A 22,883-nucleotide genomic window follows, 5' to 3' on the forward strand; every position below is an offset into this window, starting at 1 on the left:
TACGATGACATCACAGAGTCCACAGCTGATGATGTGGCGTGATGTCATTGCTACCGTAAGGTCGCAGTTTAGTATGAAAACCTCCACCGGCCGTCCGTCGGTCACACGTGCGGTCGACCGCACGTCACACGTGCGGTCGACGTGTGATGAGGTCACGATGAGTCATCTATGCCCAAATATAGATTTCTAGGTCAGATGGCCCATAGAGTTTGTGATGTCAAACCTAGCAACCCAATACCAGTAAGACTCCCTAATCGGGAGATAAGCGACCGTTGGTCGCTTATCTCCACAAATAGGCCAAAAGTTTGTTTTACCAATTATCAAGACATACGGGCAGTTGACAGTTTGCCATGGTTACTCATTGAAGTTGAATCTCCATATATGGAGACATAAGTTGCTCATACCATAGCAACCATGTTTTTTACAGGGCCTGGGATTGATGACATCAGAAATCTCCATATATGGGCATGAAAGGGATTTTGTTTCTGGAAATATGTCTGTGGGGTGCCACATTTGGAATAAAACACTTACATCACACATCTGGATATCCATACAGCCCATCTAGTTTGCCTGTGTCCATTTATGCCCATATATCTGATGACATTGGGACACTGATCTCCATATATGGGCATAAAACTTATGTTAATTAGTAAAGCCTGGGGATCTCCATATATGGGCATGAGGGGTACCCTAAAAGGGCATCATCTGGGAATAGCAAATATAGTTATCCTAGAAAGTGAAAATCTTACATCAAAGGCCATAACTACCTACCTACCACCATACTGCATTCCTCATTAAACTACCTACCAGTAAGATGCCTATAGGGAGAAAAGCAAAGGGCGAGGTTGCACCATTTCTTGGTCTTCTGGCCAGTGATGTATATCGGACCATTTAACCATATATGGAGACATCTGGTACCCAAAGATATTCACAGATATGGGCTTAATATTGATGACATAAGGGATCTCCATATATGGGCGTAAAAGGGATTTGGTTCCCCTGGCATCACAGGGATCTCCATATATGGGCATAAAATGGATTTGGTTACCCTGGCAACACGGGGATCTCCATATCTCCATATATGGGCATAAAAGGGATTTGGTTCCCCTGGCATCACAGGGATCTCCATATATGGGCATAAAAGGGATTTGGTTCCCCTGACATTACAGTGATGTCAGTGGCTGGTTCTACAGAGGGGATCTCCATTTATGGGCATAAAAGGGAATGTATGTATGATGATGTCAGATATCATAGACGTCATAGGACTTTCACATAACGAATAACTGAGTAAGCATGTAAACCCGTAAAATCTATATTTGGGCATGGCTGATTTATGACCTCATCATGATGACACGAGCAAACACAGCTGAATTGTATAAATGATCAGTGCAGAAACCAACAGAAGTATTTGACCAATACTCTTCGATTTAAACATCAACAAAGGTGTGACGTTTGTTGATGGTCACAAAGGTGTGACGGACGGACGGACGGACGGCCGGTGGAGGTTTTCATAGTAAACTGCTCCCTGACGGTCGCAATAAACAAACCTGATGTCAGACCTGAAGTATCCTTTTATACCCATATATGGAGATACAGAGATCTCCATATATGGGCATATTAGAAAGCCCATATATGGGCATATACGGATGACATCAGGGATATCCATATATGGGCATAAAAGGGACAAGGGCTTACAGTTAAGAGATCTCCATATATGGGCATATCAGAAAGCCCATATATGTTCATATACTGATGACATCAGGAATATCCATATATGGGCATAAAAGGGACAAGGACTTACAGTTAAGAGATCTCCATATATGGGCATAAAGGGACAAGGACTGTTACAGTAGATATAGAGATGTCCATATATGGGCATAAATGAACAAGGACTGACAAACACTGAGATCTCCATATAACCTATGGGAATATAAGGGACGAGGACTGTCAGCTTGTAGACCTATTTTCTAAATATTGTTGTACATTAAAAACTTGAAATGGGTCGTTCTGCATAGTACTTGGGATTTGTTGATGTAAATGTTCACATAGAGTGTAATAATTGGTAAAACAAACTTTTGGCCTATTTGTGGAGATAAGCGACCAACGGTCGCTTATCTCCCGATTAGGGAGTCTTACTGGTACAATAAACAAACAAGCCCTATATACTGATGCGGAGATATGAGCAGGGCAAAGGTGTGACGTGTTACGTGTGACCGACCGACCGACCGACCGACGGACGGACGGCCGGTGGAGGTTTTCATTGCGACCGTCAGGGAGCAGTTTACTACCAGTAAGACTCCCTAATCGGGAGATAAGCGACCGTTGGTCGCTTATCTCCACAAATAGGCCAAAAGTTTGTTTTACCAATTATCAAGACATACGGGCAGTTGACAGTTTGCCATGGTTACTCATTGAAGTTGAATCTCCATATATGGAGACATAAGTTGCTCATACCATAGCAACCATGTTTTTTACAGGGCCTGGGATTGATGACATCAGAAATCTCCATATATGGGCATGAAAGGGATTTTGTTTCTGGAAATATGTCTGTGGGGTGCCACATTTGGAATAAAACACTTACATCACACATCTGGATATCCATACAGCCCATCTAGTTTGCCTGTGTCCATTTATGCCCATATATCTGATGACATTGGGACACTGATCTCCATATATGGGCATAAAACTTATGTTAATTAGTAAAGCCTGGGGATCTCCATATATGGGCATGAGGGGTACCCTAAAAGGGCATCATCTGGGAATAGCAAATATAGTTATCCTAGAAAGTGAAAATCTTACATCAAAGGCCATAACTACCTACCTACCACCATACTGCATTCCTCATTAAACTACCTACCAGTAAGATGCCTATAGGGAGAAAAGCAAAGGGCGAGGTTGCACCATTTCTTGGTCTTCTGGCCAGTGATGTATATCGGACCATTTAACCATATATGGAGACATCTGGTACCCAAAGATATTCACAGATATGGGCTTAATATTGATGACATAAGGGATCTCCATATATGGGCGTAAAAGGGATTTGGTTCCCCTGGCATCACAGGGATCTCCATATATGGGCATAAAATGGATTTGGTTACCCTGGCAACACGGGGATCTCCATATCTCCATATATGGGCATAAAAGGGATTTGGTTCCCCTGGCATCACAGGGATCTCCATATATGGGCATAAAAGGGATTTGGTTCCCCTGACATTACAGTGATGTCAGTGGCTGGTTCTACAGAGGGGATCTCCATTTATGGGCATAAAAGGGAATGTATGTATGATGATGTCAGATATCATAGACGTCATAGGACTTTCACATAACGAATAACTGAGTAAGCATGTAAACCCGTAAAATCTATATTTGGGCATGGCTGATTTATGACCTCATCATGATGACACGAGCAAACACAGCTGAATTGTATAAATGATCAGTGCAGAAACCAACAGAAGTATTTGACCAATACTCTTCGATTTAAACATCAACAAAGGTGTGACGTTTGTTGATGGTCACAAAGGTGTGACGGACGGACGGACGGACGGACGGCCGGTGGAGGTTTTCATAGTAAACTGCTCCCTGACGGTCGCAATAAACAAACCTGATGTCAGACCTGAAGTATCCTTTTATACCCATATATGGAGATACAGAGATCTCCATATATGGGCATATTAGAAAGCCCATATATGGGCATATACGGATGACATCAGGGATATCCATATATGGGCATAAAAGGGACAAGGGCTTACAGTTAAGAGATCTCCATATATGGGCATATCAGAAAGCCCATATATGTTCATATACTGATGACATCAGGAATATCCATATATGGGCATAAAAGGGACAAGGACTTACAGTTAAGAGATCTCCATATATGGGCATAAAGGGACAAGGACTGTTACAGTAGATATAGAGATGTCCATATATGGGCATAAATGAACAAGGACTGACAAACACTGAGATCTCCATATAACCTATGGGAATATAAGGGACGAGGACTGTCAGCTTGTAGACCTATTTTCTAAATATTGTTGTACATTAAAAACTTGAAATGGGTCGTTCTGCATAGTACTTGGGATTTGTTGATGTAAATGTTCACATAGAGTGTAATAATTGGTAAAACAAACTTTTGGCCTATTTGTGGAGATAAGCGACCAACGGTCGCTTATCTCCCGATTAGGGAGTCTTACTGGTACAATAAACAAACAAGCCCTATATACTGATGCGGAGATATGAGCAGGGCAAAGGTGTGACGTGTGACGTGTGACCGACCGACCGACCGACCGACGGACGGACGGCCGGTGGAGGTTTTCATTGCGACCGTCAGGGAGCAGTTTACTACCAGTAAGACTCCCTAATCGGCTTATCTCCACAAATATCACAACTTCCACCTCTCACGTCATACGGGTAGCCATAGTTACACCTGGAATGTTGAATCTCCATATATGGAGATAACCTACGCATCACACAAAGTCTGACCTCACCAGCCCATACTTGGGCATGGACGACTTATATCTCCATATACGGAGATGGCCATATATGGAGATACGATGACATCACAGAGTCCACAGCTGATGATGTGGCGTGATGTCATACAATACACAAACAAGCCCTATATAAAGGGGCAATTCTCACCAGGGAAGAGAGCATTGCCTGGAATGTTGAATCTCCATATATGGAGATAACCTACGCATCACACAAAGTCTGACCTCACCAGCCCATACTTGGGCATGGACGACTTATATCTCCATATACGGAGATGGCCATATATGGAGATACGATGACATCACAGAGTCCACAGCTGATGATGTGGCGTGATGTCATACAATAAACAAACAAGCCCTATATACTGATGCGATACGATGACATCACAGAGTCCACAGCTGATGATGTGGCGTGATGTCATACAATAAACAAACAAGCCCTATATACTGATGCGGAGATATGAGCAGGGCAAAGGTGTGACGTGTGACGTGTGACCGACCGACCGACCGACCGACGGACGGACGGACGGCCGGTGGAGGTTTTCATAGTAAACTGCTCCCTGACGGTCGCAACCAGTAAGACTCCCTAATCGGGAGATAAGCGACCGTTGGTCGCTTATCTCCACAAATATCACAACTTCCACCTCTCACGTCATACGGGTAGCCATAGTTACACCTGGAATGTTGAATCTCCATATATGGAGATAACCTACGCATCACACAAAGTCTGACCTCACCAGCCCATACTTGGGCATGGACGACTTATATCTCCATATACGGAGATGGCCATATATGGAGATACGATGACATCACAGAGTCCACAGCTGATGATGTGGCGTGATGTCATACAATACACAAACAAGCCCTATATAAAGGGGCAATTCTCACCAGGGAAGAGAGCATTGCCTGGAATGTTGAATCTCCATATATGGAGATAACCTACGCATCACACAAAGTCTGACCTCACCAGCCCATACTTGGGCATGGACGACTTATATCTCCATATACGGAGATGGCCATATATGGAGATACGATGACATCACAGAGTCCACAGCTGATGATGTGGCGTGATGTCATACAATAAACAAACAAGCCCTATATACTGATGCGATACGATGACATCACAGAGTCCACAGCTGATGATGTGGCGTGATGTCATACAATAAACTCTGTGATGTCATCGTATCGCATCAGTATATAGGGCTTGTTTGTTTATTGTATGACATCACGCCACATCATCAGCTGTGGACTCTGTGATGTCATCGTATCTCCATATATGGCCATCTCCGTATATGGAGATATAAGTCGTCCATGCCCAAGTATGGGCTGGTGAGGTCAGACTTTGTGTGATGCGTAGGTTATCTCCATATATGGAGATTCAACATTCCAGGCAATGCTCTCTTCCCTGGTGAGAATTGCCCCTTTATATAGGGCTTGTTTGTGTATTGTATGACATCACGCCACATCATCAGCTGTGGACTCTGTGATGTCATCGTATCTCCATATATGGCCATCTCCGTATATGGAGATATAAGTCGTCCATGCCCAAGTATGGGCTGGTGAGGTCAGACTTTGTGTGATGCGTAGGTTATCTCCATATATGGAGATTCAACATTCCAGGTGTAACTATGGCTACCCGTATGACGTGAGAGGTGGAGGTTGTGATATTTGTGGAGATAAGCGACCAACGGTCGCTTATCTCCCGATTAGGGAGTCTTACTGGTAGTAAACTGCTCCCTGACGGTCGCAACCAACTGTTTACCATAGCAACCAGATACGCAGAGCAGGGATCTCCATATATGGGCATAAACAGGTGACATCACACTGATGTCAGATACTCAGAGCAGGGATTTCTCCATAATATATGGGCATAAAAGGGATTCTGTTAGGGATCTCCATATATGGGCATAAAAGGGATTCTGTTAGGGATCTCCATATATGGGCATACAAGGGATTCTGTTAGGGATCTCCATATATGGGCATAAAAGGGATTCTGTTAGGGATCTCCATATATGGGCATAAAAGGGATTCTGTTAGGGATCTCCATATATGGGCACAAAAGGGATTCTGTTAGGGATCTCCATATATGGGCATAAAAGGGATTCTGTTAGCTGTTAGTGATCTCCATATATGGGCCTAAAAGGGATGCTGTTAGGGATCTCCATATATGGGCATAAAAGGGATTCTGTTAGGGATCTCAATATGGGCATGAAAGGGATTCTGTTAGGGATCTCCATATATGGGCATAAAAGGGATTGTATCCCAGATGATGCCCTGTTAGGAGATCCACACTAACAGAATCCATATATGGTCCTACCGACAGCTGCTATAAGCCAACCCTGGCGATAAGGTCTGAGTCGAAGAAATGCTTCTTTCCTGGCAAGAATTGCCCCTTTATACTGTAGGGCTCGTTTGTGTATTGTATGACATGACGCCACATCATCGGCTGAGGACTGTGTGATGTCATCATATCTCCATATATGGAGACATAAGTTGCTCATGCCCAAATATGGGCTGGTGAGGTCAGACTTAGTGTGATGCGTAGGTTATCTCCATATATGGAGATTCAACTTCAATGAGTAACCATGGCAAACTGTCAACTGCCCATATGTCTTGATAATTGGTAAAACAAACTTTTGGCCTATTTGTGGAGATAAGCGACCAACGGTCGCTTATCTTGGTCGCTTATCTCCCGATTAGGGAGTCTTACTGGTAGTATTGTTTAACAGTGTTACAGTAGAGGTGTTTACAGAGGTTCTAGAAGGTGCTAGGTGAACTCTACAGTATTTATAGTATTGTTTAACAGTGTTACAGTAGAGTAGAGGTGTTTACAGAGGTTCTAGAAGGTGTTAGGTGAACTCTACAGTATTTATAGTATTGTTTAACAGTGTTACAGTAGAGTAGAGGTGTTTACAGAGGTTCTAGAAGGTGCTAGGTGAACTCTACAGTATTTATAGTATTGTTTAACAGTGTTACAGTAGAGTAGAGGTGTTTACAGAGGTTCTAGAAGGTGTTAGGTGAACTCTACAGTATTTATAGTATTGTTTAACAGTGTTACAGTAGAGTAGAGGTGTTTACAGAGGTTCTAGAAGGTGCTAGGTGAACTCTACAGTATTTATAGTATTGTTTAACAGTGTTACAGTAGAGTAGAGGTGTTTACAGAGGTTCTAGAAGGTGTTAGGTGAACTCTACAGTATTTATAGTATTGTTTAACAGTGTTACAGTAGAGTAGAGGTGTTTACAGAGGTTCTAGAAGGTGCTAGGTGAACTCTACAGTATTTATAGTATTGTTCAACAGTGTTACAGTAGAGTAGAGGTGTTTACAGAGGTTCTAGAAGGTGCTAGGTGAACTCTACAGTATTTATAGTATTGTTTAACAGTGTTACAGTAGAGTAGAGGTGTTTACAGAGGTTCTAGAAGGTGCTAGGTGAACTCTACAGTATTTATAGTATTGTTTAACAGTGTTACAGTAGAGTAGAGGTGTTTACAGAGGTTCTAGAAGGTGCTAGGTGAACTCTACAGTATTTATAGTATTGTTTAACAGTGTTACAGTAGAGTAGAGGTGTTTACAGAGGTTCTAGAAGGTGCTAGGTGAACTCTACAGTATTTATAGTATTGTTTAACAGTGTTACAGTAGAGTAGAGGTGTTTACAGAGGTTCTAGAAGGTGCTAGACAGTGATGTAAACATAGATTACCTTTGACGTCATAGCTTGTCTCAGCAGTGTGGTTGAAGCGTGGCAGGTGAACTCTACAGGTCACATGACCTGCTGTTCTCACTGTCAGGTTGTTCTGGACTTCATAACAGCGTTGAGAAGGTCTGTAAGTCACCGAGGGGTCAGCAGGGATGTTGTTTCCATCAGCGTCCAGCCAAGACATCTCAGGTTCAGGATACCAGCAGCCAGAATCACAGCTCAACGATACGCCACCGTCTGTTGGTCCATTTGAAGAGATCTCTGGCTGAGACACAGCGCCTGAAAAACACACAAACACCATAAACAATAAACATTGTTGAACATGACTTCTGTCTGTCTGACGAGAGTGGATCTTATGGAGTCATGTGATCAGTGATGTCATGTGATCAGTGATGTCATGCACAGCCTGAGTGCAGCAGGTGTTCTGAGTCTTTGATTAGACAGCAGCAGTTATCAAGCAGAGCGGTCTGTTATCCAGAAAGATCAGACCTCTGATTTCAGCTGTCAGAATCAAGCATTCAAACAAGCCGTGCAATAATATATTATAATATAATAGTGTCATGGTAAATCTGTCTCTGAGTGTCTCATAAATATACTGAAGAAAACCTGCAGACTTACACTCAGTAATTGGGTGATCAAAATAAGAACATTTGTAATGGGGTGTAAAAGCAGAATTTGCCACAGGCAGAGCCAAGGTTTGCCACGGACACTTCTGTCTGTGTACGGACATATTGATGTCTACCTATTGATATCTGTATACCTGTGTGAGTGATACAGGTATTTAAGGGCTTTCTTAACACATCGACTGCCCACCAGGTGGCGCCAGTCATCCCCTCTGAGTGCCCCCATAGCACTTCCATAGAAGAATACGAGGCCCTGTTGCGTCAATGCATGCGTGATGACGTCACTTGGTCACATGAGCGCAGACAGGATGTTATTGTGTAACTTACTGTAGGGACCAGTGTAGATTCATAGCTGTTCATTGCCGATCAAATTTGGACATTATGCCGCATGCGGCCACAGTTTTAGCCATAAAACAAACATCGGAGATAAAGGGCTTTAAAGATGGGGAAAGGCATTGGAGTATATGGAGAAAAACGGCCGCGCGATGCTCTCAGCGTCGACTCGAAGCGACTAGCGGCTAATGGGCTACATCCAGGCGCAGCCCCAACCTAACGGTGAGATATAAAGTTATACTGTAAATACAGTAAACGCGTCAAACGCGTCGTGGGTCTCCAGCGACATCAAAGAAATTGACTTGTAGACACCACGTGGGCACCCGCTGTGTTAACTCATTTTGCGCCAATCCCGAGAATACTCGTGAAAAATACTCAAGGATTACATGGTGCCAATCACGAGTATACTCGTGAAAAGTAATAGATTACTGTAACGGCGATTACAGTACCTGGTAAGATGGCGGAAGGCTCCGAGCCGAAAATCGTCGCTGATTTATCATCATCACGGCTCCACGGGCACAAAATAGTAATCCCATAACATTGAGGTGGACGGGGGATCTCATCTTTAATGTCCATTATCTCAAAACTACACTTTAGAAGCGAAGATGGAGGCAGATGCAAGTTTATATAACACATGGTGAAATGCTTCGATCCGATCCAGCATGGCACCACGTAAACACGTTCGCTTCCGGCGCAGGACGCGATGACGTCAGACAGGAAGTGTTTACGTTGTGGACTTCTGGCCTTCAAAATAAGATAACGGGAGTGAATGGGCGCTCTGGACTTTATAATCCGTTAAAGTCAGAGGCTTTAAATGGGTTAACAGGCAGGTAGGAAGGCATAGTGCGGGGCCTTAAGGGAGCAAATTCTAATTTTGTGCAAATCAGTCTAAAAGCGCCAAATTTTGCACATATGTAGCCCAGGGCATGCTCTAATGATTTAGCTAGGGCGCCCGAACCGACGACCTTTGGGGTCGCCACAGCAGCCAAATGAAGTTGGGCTCCCATAATTGACTTTCTAGGAGGAAAATACCCAGATTTCTTTTTTTTTTTTTTTTCTGGGTATTTAAGTAGGATGTGAGGGGTCTAACTAGGGGTTTGCCATGATGCTGAATCCATTGCAAGCATTTGTTTTGCACAAAAAACATTCCTTGGGCTAACAATGGCCCCAGAAAACGATGGTTTAGTGATGAAAAGTTATGTCTCATCACTTTTCATCACTAATCACAGTTTTGTGGGCGTTTTCTGGGGCCATTTGTAGCCCAATGAATATTCTTTGTGCAAAACAAATGCTTGCAATGGATTCAGCATCATGATAAACCTCTAGTTAGACCCCTCACATCCTACGTAAATGCCCAGAAAAAAATGTTTAACTCTAACCCTAACCCTAACCCTGTATAGAAAGTCGATGGGAGTCCAACTTCATTTGGCCGCTGTGGCGACCCCAAAGGTCGTCGGTTCGGGCGCCCTAGCTAAATCATTAGAGCATGCCCTGGGCTACATCTGTGCAAAATGTGGAGCTTTTAGACTGATTTGCACAAAATTAGCATTTGCTCCCTTAACCCTGCAAGACCCGAATTAATTTCTACTGGCCATTTATTTTATTTTTTTAAATCACATGGTGTTGTAGGAGTCCTAATCACAGGAAAATGTAATGTTAAAAAATGTATAATGTTTTTGTAAGGTTTTATAGCCATAAATCATGAATCATAAATCATGCTCTAATTTGCATTTTGGGGATATTTTTTCACAATAATAACACATGTACATGTTCTAAACATTCTAATGATCACGAAAAAAATATTACAGGCATTTTACTTATGTTTTTGTGAGGAATAGCTTCAGTTAAAAAGATGAGATGAGATGAGATGTTGTTCGTCCAGACGCTGGAATTTCAACTTCTCTGGGAGGTGTGAATGTCAGCCTCTGTGGGGGGTATTTATATGCAAATATCGTGGCCAATGGCATTGTAATACTAAACAATAGGATGTAATGGTGATGTTAATGTGAAAAAGAACAGGAAAACTAATTATAACATTTTTAAAAAAATGATTTAAAAAATGTTGCCAAAAAGCAACGCTGGGCCTTGCAGGGTTAAGGCCCCACACTAGCACCAATCTTTGGGTCCTGACAACACCACACAGGTTACAGAGTTGTGAGAGGGAGGCCTAATAGCGATAGGCAACCTCATTCTCCCTAGTCCCGCCTAGTCCCGGCTGTGATTGGCTGGCATCGCTTTGAATGACAACCGCACAAGGCTCCCCCTCCCTACGCAAGGCTTTTCCTCCCTTTGTATAATAATGTTGTGTTGAAGTGTGACTCTTTGGTGACAGCATCACTAAGACAATACAACTTACCAACAAGGAGCTGGATCAAAGTGTAGCTGTACAGTTGTGGAGCAAAACACTTGTAGGTCCCCTCGTCTGAGAGCTTCACCCTGGACAGTTTCAGAGAGATGTTACCATTATGAAGCTGTTCAGGAAACAGGGACGTCCTGCCTTCGTACAGCGGGTTCAGGGGTTCCTTATGTTTGTAATGTCCATCTTGGAGGAGAAAAATGAAGTTGGGCTTCAGCAGGTCAGGTCTGGACCACTCCACTGTCTTCCTACCCATGTGGAATGGTGGTTCAACACGACATGGAAGGATCACCTCACCCCCCACTTTGACCAGGATGTCCTGAGAAGAGCCGATCACCTGATGTTGTCCTTAAAACAAAAGCACATGAAACACTGAGTTAAAACAACGTGAAACACCGAGTTAAAACAACGTGAAGCACCGAGTTAAAACAACGTGAAACACCGAGTTAAAACAACGTGAAACACCGAGTTAAAACAAAAGCACATGAAACACTGAGTTAAAACAAAAGCACATGAAACACTGAGTTAAAACAACATAGAGTTAAAACAACATGTAAAACTGAGTTAAAACAACATAGAGTTAAAACAACATGTAAAACTGAGTTAAAACAACATGAAACACTGAGTTAAAACAACATAGAGTTAAAACAACATGTAAAACTGAGTTAAAACAACATGAAACACTGAGTTAAAACAACATGAAACACTGAGTTAAAACAACATGAAACACTGAGTTAAAACAACACTGAGTTAAAACAACATGAAACACTGAGTTAAAACAACATGAAACACTGAGTTAAAACAACACTGAGTTAAAACAACACTGAGTTAAAACAACATGAAACACTGAGTTAAAACAACACTGAGTTAAAACAACATGAAACACTGAGTTAAAACAACATGAAACACTGAGTCAAAACAACATGAAACACTGAGTTAAAACAACATGAAACACTGAGTTAAAACAACATGAAACACTGAGTTAAAACAACATGAAACACTGAGTTAAAACAACATGAAACACTGAGTTAAAACAACACTGAGTTAAAACAACATGAAACACTGAGTTAAAACAACATGAAGCACTGAGTTAAAACAACACTGAGTTAAAACAACATGAAACACTGAGTTAAAACAACATGAAACACTGAGTTAAAACAACATGAAACACTGAGTTAAAACAACACTGAGTTAAAACAACATGAAACATTGAGTTAAAACAACATGAAACACTGAGTTAAAACAACATAGAGTTAAAACAACATGTAAAACTGAGTTAAAACAACATGAAACACTGAGTTAAAACAACATGAAACACTGAGTTAAAACAACATGAAACACTGAGTTAAAACAACACTGAGTTAAAACAACATGAAACACTGAGTTAAAACAACATGAAACACTGAGTTAAAACAACACTGAGTTAAAACAACACTGAGTTAAAACAACATGAAACACTGAGTTAAAACAACACTGAGTTAAAACAACATGAAACACTGAGTTAAAACAACATGAAACACTGAGTCAAAACAACATGAAACACTGAGTTAAAACAACATGAAACACTGAGTTAAAACAACATGAAACACTGAGTTAAAACAACATGAAACACTGAGTTAAAACAACATGAAACACTGAGTTAAAACAACACTGAGTTAAAACAACATGAAACACTGAGTTAAAACAACATGAAGCACTGAGTTAAAACAACACTGAGTTAAAACAACATGAAACACTGAGTTAAAACAACATGAAACACTGAGTTAAAACAACATGAAACACTGAGTTAAAACAACACTGAGTTAAAACAACATGAAACATTGAGTTAAAACAACATGAAACACTGAGTTAAAACAACATGAAGCACTGAGTTAAAACAACATGAAACACTGAGTTAAAACAACATGAAACACTGAGTTAAATTCTCCCGGTGGAAGTAGCAGCGTTTCATGCCGTCAGGGACGTGCTGGCCATTGGGAAAAGCAGGACAACTCCTGAAAGGCTGGTTCATTCCTGGCCGGTCCAGGCCGGCCATTAGGAAAGAAATTCAAATAAAATGTCGGCCTTCGTTCCATTTTGGGGGCTGGGCGGCCAACAAAGTAAATCGTCACTGTCGGGCAGAAACCTTTTATCTCCAAGTTTCATATGTACAATTTTTTTCGCAAAGCAAAGCCCTGCTTCATCATATAAGGCCGTTGCACTAAAGTGGTGAAAACAGCAGATCTACAAGCACACAACGCCTCGCGGTGGGAGGCGTTGTGTGCTTGTAGATCGGCTGTTTTCACTAGTTTAAATCATTTTTAAAATGATAAATACAAAACAAACGGTTTTGGACATACAAGGTTTCTACCCGACAACGACGATATGCTATAAATATAAGGTGCTGGGAGTGAAAATTATGATGTAGGGATGCCTCGGATTAAAACAAACATTTATGGGGTGACCTGAGACAGAAACGTTTGGGAACCCCTGCACTAGGCTACTGGAACATTTTAATTTGACTGGGGAAACAAACGGGGGGAACCAAAACAAAGCAACAACGCCTCTTCTGCTTGTGGTTTCTGCCCTAGACAGGATCAAACGGCCCGTTGTAAACTAATACCAGGCTGACGTGAGGTTACGTTTGTTCTCAGAGCAAACACTGAGGACGGTGTGCTGCGCGGGGCGTGTTGGGACACAGAGCTGTCACTCAAGACGAGCCTGCAGGGCCTGCTCAGGCCTCCAGATCTAGTGAGGTGTCAATCATCCACCCTGGCCACAACAGGCCATGTAAACAGCATGAAGCTGCAGACAGCGGAAGTGCTGCGGTTAAGGGAAGTTACGACATCATGTGTTGTAGTCTTCTGGTGAAATTCTCCCGGAGGAAGTTTCAGATGCAGTTTCAGCCTATGGTCGTAAACAGGCTTTTCTCTTCCATGATGAGTAAGCCTGGTGACGCGAAGCTCAGGCCGGATCTACCATATGGGCACTTTGGGCACATGCCCAGGGGCCCCTGGGCATCAAGGGCCCTCCAAGGTGAAAAAAAGAAAGAAAAAAGAAATAAATGATGTCCACCACCCCCTGAAACAAATGCTGTGAGATTGCTGCTGAAAAGTGCTGATTGTGTGTTAAAGGGATATTCCACTTTCAACAGGGAGCAGTGGTAGGGCTTCTCTCCACATACACACCCATTGTAACTTCAAACTTCATTTTAACCATGATAGATTCATTAAAAACACACATTATTTTTTTCTGGTGACTCATAATACCCTCCTAATACGTGAGCAGGCCGTGTTTTTTTCGATAACTTTTTTCATTTATTTTTAATAATTATTTGGAAAAATGGAAAAAATGAAATACAAAAAAATAATTATTAAAAATAAATGAAAGATGTTATCGAAAAAACACGGCCTGCTCACATATTAGGAGGGTAATATGAGTCACCAGAAAATATAATGTGTGTTTTTAATGAATCTATCATGGTTAAAATGAAGTTTGAAGTTACAATGGGTGTGTGTGGGGAGAGGCCCTGGGCCTGGAGGGCCTGGTAACATTTACATCAAATATCTAAATATTCAATCAAGCTAATTAAAAACTGTTCAGGGTGTTCATAAAAGCCTGATTAGATGATAAAATTACCAAAAGTTTTTTTGAAAGTGAAATACCCCTTTACGTACAATGTACAATATTTCATGAAAGTCAAGTCAACTGATTAAAACTCTGCCGGGCCGCGCTGTGACAACTGCTGCTGCAGATGTTATATTGGACCTACATGCCTACGTATGCCTACAAAACATTTTGCGCCCACACGGGGGCCCCTTGGTGCTTCAGTGCCCAGGGGCCCTCTGAGGTGTTAATCCAGCCCTGGCGAGGCTAAGTGTCATCTGGAAGCAGCCTCTGTGAGGCTGCAGCTGATGCTTCTCCATACACCCCACCCCCACCTTAACATCCACCCCCCCCCACTCACACATTCCACCACACCACCCCCACATCACACCACACCACAATTGATTGATTGATTGAAGAATTTATTAGAAGTTTGCAATAGAAAAAAGTACAGTTTCATGACAGTACAAATCACTGGTACAAGGTCAACTAAAAGGAGATCCTAGAAAGCCGAGGCTTATTTCCACAGGAACCACACTTAAAGTATCTCATATAACATTGAAAGACAGACGGATAGAACATAGTACTTTATCTAGGATAATATCAGTTTCAAAAGCATAACATCAAATACAAAAGGCAGAAAAAAAGAAAAGGGGGGGGGGGGGGGGAGCATGGGGGCTTAGTCTATTTACAAGTCACGGGTACAAGTCACAAGTCACAACACCCCCACCTCCCCCTGTCTACACCACCCACCCCCCACATCCAACCCCACCACCCCCACAAACTCTTTGTTGTTTTCACTGCAATGTTGCTGACGCCATTTTCTGGGTGTGTGAGGGGTAATGAGGAACAGATGATTAACTAGTGTTCCAGATGTTTCTGTAACAGCACGTTTGGCAAACATCATAGCCTATCTTGATATTTTCCTCCGTGAATGCATAGGCCTATGACTTCATCATACTACAGTTCTTCCACAGAAACTTAGTGAAATGTTGAGACTATTACAACATTGTAAAATGGGGAAAATATAATTATTACGTTTCATTTTCTAAACAGTCTGGGACAGGTTTTGGACGATTTATGCCTGAGATTAAAAGGCTCAAAGTTAAACTTTACCAACCTGTAACAGAAGCAGTGTAACAGTCGCTCCATGACATGTAGAGATAAATCACCATCCAGGACTTCAGAGTCCACAGAGTGACTTGGAAGAAACGAGAGACAGAGCGACCCGCCATGTTGTCTCTTCTGCTGCTCCGTGAAAAGTAGCGATTAAACTTTGTTTCGCTGGAATAAAACTCAATTTACTTTCGGTTTCAACCTAACGTGAGCGTTAGTGATGTCTGTCTGAACTCTGTCAGGAACTGAGCTCAGATCATAGACCAGGAATTCCTCTGTCCTGCGAGGACTCGACTTTAGTGAAAATAAACTAAACTAATTCATTACTCTTCTAAACAAACACTGTTCTGTGTTGTTTAAAGTCTATTCTCCAGAGTGGGAAGCCTCTCAGAACCACACCTTCTCTGTAAAATACAGGTTTTGAGCAGAAAATAAAATGTGTTCGCCAGACGGAAATTATTTTGTTTACGCAACAGCGCCCTCTACATATATGGTCAATATATAATGACCATTGACCATATCTGTAGAGGGCGCCGTGGAGTAAACAATAATTTCCGTCTGGCGGAGAGGTTTTATTTTCTGCTCAAAAAGTGTATTTTACAGAGAAGGTGTGGTTCTGAGAGTCTTCCCACCCTGGAGAATAGACTTTAAACAACACAGAACAGTGTTTGTTCAGATGAGTAATGAAGTAGTTTAGTTTATTTTCACTAAAGTCGAGTCCTTGCAGGACAGAGGAATTCCTGCTCTATGATCTGAGCACAGTTCCTGTCTGACAGAGTGTATAGAGAGACCTCACTAACTATTACAATGTGTTCCAGCAGATGTCGCTGTAGCCTCACTAAACCAAGGCTTTCCACACACAGCGGAGGTTCTCATTCCATCCTGAGCAGTGTGATCCGCTTTTAGAGCCCGCCTTCTACATCCGCTGATCTGCACGCACACATTAGTCTCGCGTGGCCAGACTGTTGCCTCCGCGATTGAGATGGGTATGGCTGCAGGCCTGGAGACACCTCCCTCTGCAGATCTTTCTTGTCAGATCTTTCGTCTCAGTACGGAAGTACCTAATTACTTGACTCTACTGCCCCCTAGTGCTTCGGGGACGTGTGCAGTGGGGCAACGGTGAGATTCGATCTAGTGATCTCTGGCACGCAAGTCGGCGACGCTATCCATTCAGCCATCAATGCTGATGTTTATCGTGGGCTTATAACGATTGCATTCACCACGGCTTCGTCGCTCTTCGCGGCCCGCTGGCCTTCGCGCCGCTTGCAATGTCGTGGACACTCGAGCGGCTCCGCCTTTGTTGACCCTGTAGACTTGCCGTTAGTACTTCCGTTCTGAGTACTTCCGTACTGAGACGAAAGATCTGACAAGAAAGATCTGCTGAGGGAGGTGTCTCCAGGCCTGCAGCCATACACTCTTGCCGCGATTTGGTCAAATGCTCCCAGCATACAGTCTGGCAGACGGAAATAGAAACGGTGAGTGCGAGATGAAGCGGAAGTGAAGCCCCACTTCCGTTTCAGTCTCACATCACACATATTTATCATTATATAAATAAAAATCATACAAGCATGTTTAGCTTGCTGCTTAGCAGAAATGACATTTTAAAATATATTTTTTTGAACGTTAATGCCCGTTTTCGATACTCGCCGTTCGGGAGCTGCTGTTCCAGACTCTATATAGCATTCAGAGATTGTGGAATAGTTGTCTGGCTACGCGAGACTACGCACACATTAAACACACGCACCATTTCCGTATCCATTGTCCAGCAGCAGTCAACGTGAGCGGTCGCATTTTTTTCGTTCGCTCCGTCCCACCAAGCTAGTAGCCAGGGACAATGGAAAGGAGGGATACTTTTTCTTCTTTTTTTCCTATTGTTTCTTGTATGGTTTGCCGACTCGTGTCTCAGTTCACCACGGAACGCTCATAATTGTATATACGGCGAATTATGTGCGGGATGGAGAGGAATCACACAGTGTTTTTTTCCCTCCACGTCGGGTCGGAGCCAAAACATCTCGGCTTCGGAAAACTGACTGTCCTTGGGACGCTGCTGCTGACTAAGAACAAGCCCCAGATTGGCAGAATGGACAGACGGTCCATCATTTACTTTATCCTGCTTCTTTCTGGTGATATTGAGGTTAATCCAGGTCCCGTGGTCACTCGGCAAGCTGCCGCCCGTCTCATGAGGGAACTACAGCTGCTTTCGGAGACAAAGAACCCCAGCGGAGGAAACATCGATACGGGTTCTACTGGTGACGAGTGCTGTGGCTGCCCACCCGGCTCTCTACAGCAAAGCTCCAACATCGAGGCTACTCGTGACCAGCTCGCGGCCGTGGTTGTCGAGCCGCCGCCCGATAACAACCAGCTCGCGGCCGGGGTTTCCGAGCCGCCGCCCGATAACAACAGCGCCGTCACCGAGGATGCTGGTGCCCAGTTAGCGGCCGCTGGATCGCCGGAGATGACCGTCGAGCCGGATGCCCCCCCGCTGGTCCCGCCACCCCCCAGGGATCGTGATCAGTCGTGGCTGGCGGCATATCTTGGCTTTGAAGCTGTCTGCGCCGCGACACTGACCCCCCGTGCCGTCGAAAAGTCATGGATCTCCTCCTGTTTGAGCTCTCAGTCAACAAAGGAACCTGACCTCCCCACCACCCCCACCCCCACCGCTCCCCCACTTCAGTCTCAACTACAACCGGACTATGATGACCACCTCCCCCCCACGACAAACTTTCCTGTCTCGGTCGTAGACAAAGAGCCCCCCAGCTCCGACGTTGGCTCGATCACTACAGAGAACATGCACTCTGTTGTTTTTGCAAAACCAGGACTTCATCTAGTCCACTTAAACATCAATAGCTTGAATCCCAAAAAACTGGAGCAAATTAAGGGAATGTTTCATGACGGTAAGGCAAAGATTTTATCCTTCTCTGAAACTAAACTTGATGACTCGTTTACGGATGCTAGCATTGAAATTGCCAACTATACTGTAATCAGGAATGATAGAAACAGGTATGGAGGCGGAGTTTGCATGTATGTACATAATGATGTCAATTTTATCCCCCGTCCAGACTTACACCACAGTTCACTTGAAACTGTATGGATTGAGGTAATCTTTGAACATGCAAAAAACATACTAATATGCGCTGTCTATAGACCACCTGATCAGAATGATTTCTTTGAGCTGTTTGATGAGAGCTTAGCAAAGGTGGACGGTACTGAGTATCACATTTTGGGCGACTGGAATGTGGATGTTTTGCGTAAAGAAGCACCCATGTTCAAGTCCTTTGAAGGGTTATGCAATCAATACAGCCTCACTCAGCTTGTCACAGTACCCACCAGGGTGACAGAGCACTCTCAAACCCTCATAGATCTCGTCGTAACCACTGACAAGTCCAAAGTCATCGCTAGCGGGGCTATTGTATGCGGTCTTAGTGATCATTATATGATCTACTCTACCCGAAAAATACACAAACCCAAGGCTAGTGGCCACAGAACTGTCGTTGCTAGAAGCCTGAAGAACTACTCCAGTGAGGCTTTTAATCTCAAACTAGCGGGTAGACTTTTCCCCAGAGCTGCAGTGTACAGATGTCGAAGAAGCATGGTGTGGTTTTAAAACCAAATTGACCAATGCTCTAGACGACGTAGCCCCCTTGAATACCACCAGGGTTAAAGCCCGCCAAGAGCCATGGTATAACTCAGATATTGCAGAATCAGCTAAACTCAGAGACAAAAAATACGATGAAAAACGAAAGTGCTGCAAAAAGCTCAGTAAAAAATTCAACCCTGACCTCAAAATCCACGTTGAGCATCTTACTGCTCAATGCAAGAAACTTAGAAACCAGACAACCGCCCTAGTTAGATCCGCCAAAAAAAACTACATCGACGACAAAATCGATGAATACAAAAACAAACCACGAGACCTATGGAAGTTGCTTAACAACCAATTAGGCTTAAAATCAAAAACCATATGCCACAACATAAACATCAAAACGGACGCCGCTCTCATTTCTGACAAAGGTGAAGTGGCTACCCATCTTAACAAAACCTTTACCACCACAGCCCGTTCACTGGTCGAAAGACTGGTCGCCCCATCTGGGCGGTATGGTGAAGAATTTGTTAAAAAATTCTACAAAAAACTGGGCGTCAGAAAAGACAGCTTTCCACAGTGACAACTGATGAAGTGTTTAAAAAATTGAGCGCCCTACCTCAACACAAGGCCACTGGCCTTGATAAAATCCCAGCTAGATTTCTCAGAGATTCAGCCGCCACCATTGCTCCAATCATTACCCACATAATTAACCTTTCCATCGAACAGGGTCATGTCCCCCAGGACTTCAAACTAGCAAAAGTAACCCCCCTGCACAAAAAAGGTAGCAAACTAGACCCTGGAAACTACCGCCCCGTTTCCATTCTTAGCTCCATATCCAAAGTCATGGAGAAAATAGTCTACGAACAGATTGCAAGATATCTTGATGAGAATAATCTGATTTACGAGTTCCAATCTGGATTCAGAAAATCCCATTCCACTGACACATGCCTTCTCTATTTGACTGACCAAATCAAACGCGAAGCGGATCAGGGCAAATATAGTGGCATGGTCATGATGGACCTCCAGAAGGCATTTGACACCGTGGATCATGCTATTCTGATTGAGAAACTAAAAGCCATCGGTCTTGACAGCGCAGCAGTGAGCTGGATGCAATCTTACCTGGTGGGGAGGGAACAGGTGGTGGAGATTAACGGAACCCTGTCCCCCCCCCTCCCAGTAAGCTGTGATGTTCCTCAAGGTAGCATACTGGGACCTCTGTTGTTCCTAATATACGTGAACGACATGGCATCTGCTTGCGACTGCAACCTGTTCCTGTTCGCGGATGACTCGGCTCTCCTAGTCTCGGGCAAGGACCACTTGCAGGTTGAAAAGACACTTAACTCTGAACTGAGTAAGATCTGCACATGGCTTAACGACAACAAATTATCAATTCACCTGGGAAAAACCGAGTCCATCCTCTTTGGATCAAATCATAACCTCAAAAAGGTAGATGACTTCACAATCAAAGTGGGTGACAAGGTCATAACACGAAAAAACGAAATCTCTTACTTAGGATGTATCCTTGAAGCTAATCTTTCCAGCGAAAAGATGACTTCAAAAGTAATAAAAAAAAATCAACCAACGAACTCGTTTCCTACAGAGGATCGCCCCAATGGTCAACTTCAACACACTGAAGACCATAGCTGGTGCAATAATCCAGCCCCTCTTTGACTACGGAGTCCACGTATGGTATCGTGACGCCCCACAAGCCCTTAAAACTAAACTCCAAACAGCCCAAAATAAACTAATTAGGGTCCTGCTTAACCTTCCCTATCAGACTCACCTCACCGCTACTCGCCAGTTAAGAGTGGGGTGGCTCAGAGTAGATGACAGAGTACAGCAACTTGCAATGGGCCTGGTGTACAAGATACACTACACCACTATGATACCCAAGTACCTGTCAAAATACTTTCTAAACGTTAAGGATGTCCATAATTACAACACCAGAGGCAGTGCCACAGATCACGTTCAACCCAGAGTCAACTCAAAGGGTCGAACTCGTTCTTCTGCTATACCACAAAAATGTGGAATGCCTTACCGAAGGCCATAAAGGATTGTGGATCACTAGCATCCTTTAAAATTGCCCTGAAAAACCACTTACAGGCAGCAGCCGTTCGCAACTGGTAAAAAACCTAGCCCAACCCTACCCTCCCTGCCCCTTCCTTGTATATACTTGTACACTTGTATATTCCTTGTATATACTTACTGTTTGTTTAGATTTACTGTATATTCCTTGTATATACTTACTGTTTGTTTAGATTTACTGTTTTCTTTTTTTCCCCTTTTCTTTACATATCTACTGCATAGTACTGTGTTCTATTTGTCTGTCATTCAATGTTATATGAGATACTTAAATGGTTTCCTGTTGAAATAAGCTTAGTCTTTTCATGGATCTCCTTTTAGTAGACCTTGTACCAGTGAACTGTACCGTCATGAATCTGTACATTTTCCTATGCAAACTTCTAATAAAGCCTTCAATCAATCAATCAGTATCCGGTTGTAGACCCAGACCGGATCACAACCTGAAGAATAAACTGATCCGTCTGGTCGCTAGCTATAGCCTATTCTTCAAAGTGGTAATATTTTAGTTTTTATTAATGTAGGTCACACACGCAGGCACACATTCCATTATAGAATTACACTCTCAGAGTTTACAATGTTTTTCAACATGCTACCATTTAGTCCGAGTGTTTCAGGCAAACATCCCTACTACATATTGAACTAACCCATGCAGATTTCATATACAGTAACTTCAAAGACTTCATTGTGTTTTTGAAACAGAACAAACATTTATTGCATCTGGTGATGAATTAAAAGACTGCATGGAAGGTCAGGAAAGAAGCCTGATCCTCATCCATGAGTTCCCCTTCAGCCAATGACACAAAGACTTGACAAAAAAACGAAAACAAAATTCTACATTTGCCCAAAATGGACAAAACCGAATGTTGACTTTCTGTTTGGAATTCACACTATTTACTATCACTACCATTTATGTACTGATGAGTGCCCCCCCCCCCCAACATTTAGGCCACAAATGTATTTGTTTCCATCTCTAAAAATAGACATTCATTCATATATCGATTTGACTGCATCACCGTTCACTTCAACTATCA

At 43.0% G+C, this 22,883-nt stretch overlaps 2 protein-coding genes across 2 annotated transcripts in view; both read right to left on the bottom strand.

The window, feature by feature from the left end:
- The window catches only part of LOC308286366 (NACHT, LRR and PYD domains-containing protein 3-like), a gene marked incomplete at its 5' end in the record, with an annotated part of 38,177 nt that extends 26,432 nt beyond the window's left edge, over positions 1–11,745 (bottom strand). The window contains 2 exons of the mRNA XM_080727362.1: positions 8,181–8,456; positions 11,490–11,745. Of these exons, the coding sequence (XP_080583488.1) occupies positions 8,181–8,456; positions 11,490–11,745 (532 nt within the window). The remainder of the gene's footprint in view (positions 1–8,180; positions 8,457–11,489) is intronic.
- The window catches only part of fam219aa (family with sequence similarity 219 member Aa), a 143,428-nt gene extending 127,119 nt beyond the window's left edge, over positions 1–16,309 (bottom strand). Inside the window, exon 1 of the mRNA XM_080727782.1 lies at positions 16,195–16,309. Within this exon, the coding sequence (XP_080583908.1) occupies positions 16,195–16,226 (32 nt within the window). The 5' untranslated portion in view covers positions 16,227–16,309. The remainder of the gene's footprint in view (positions 1–16,194) is intronic.
- Positions 16,310–22,883: the final 6,574 nt, after the last annotated feature.

This window comes from Nannobrachium achirus, assembly GCF_963921795.1.
Source record: "Nannobrachium achirus genome assembly, chromosome: 6".
NCBI lineage: Eukaryota > Metazoa > Chordata > Actinopteri > Myctophiformes > Myctophidae > Nannobrachium > Nannobrachium achirus.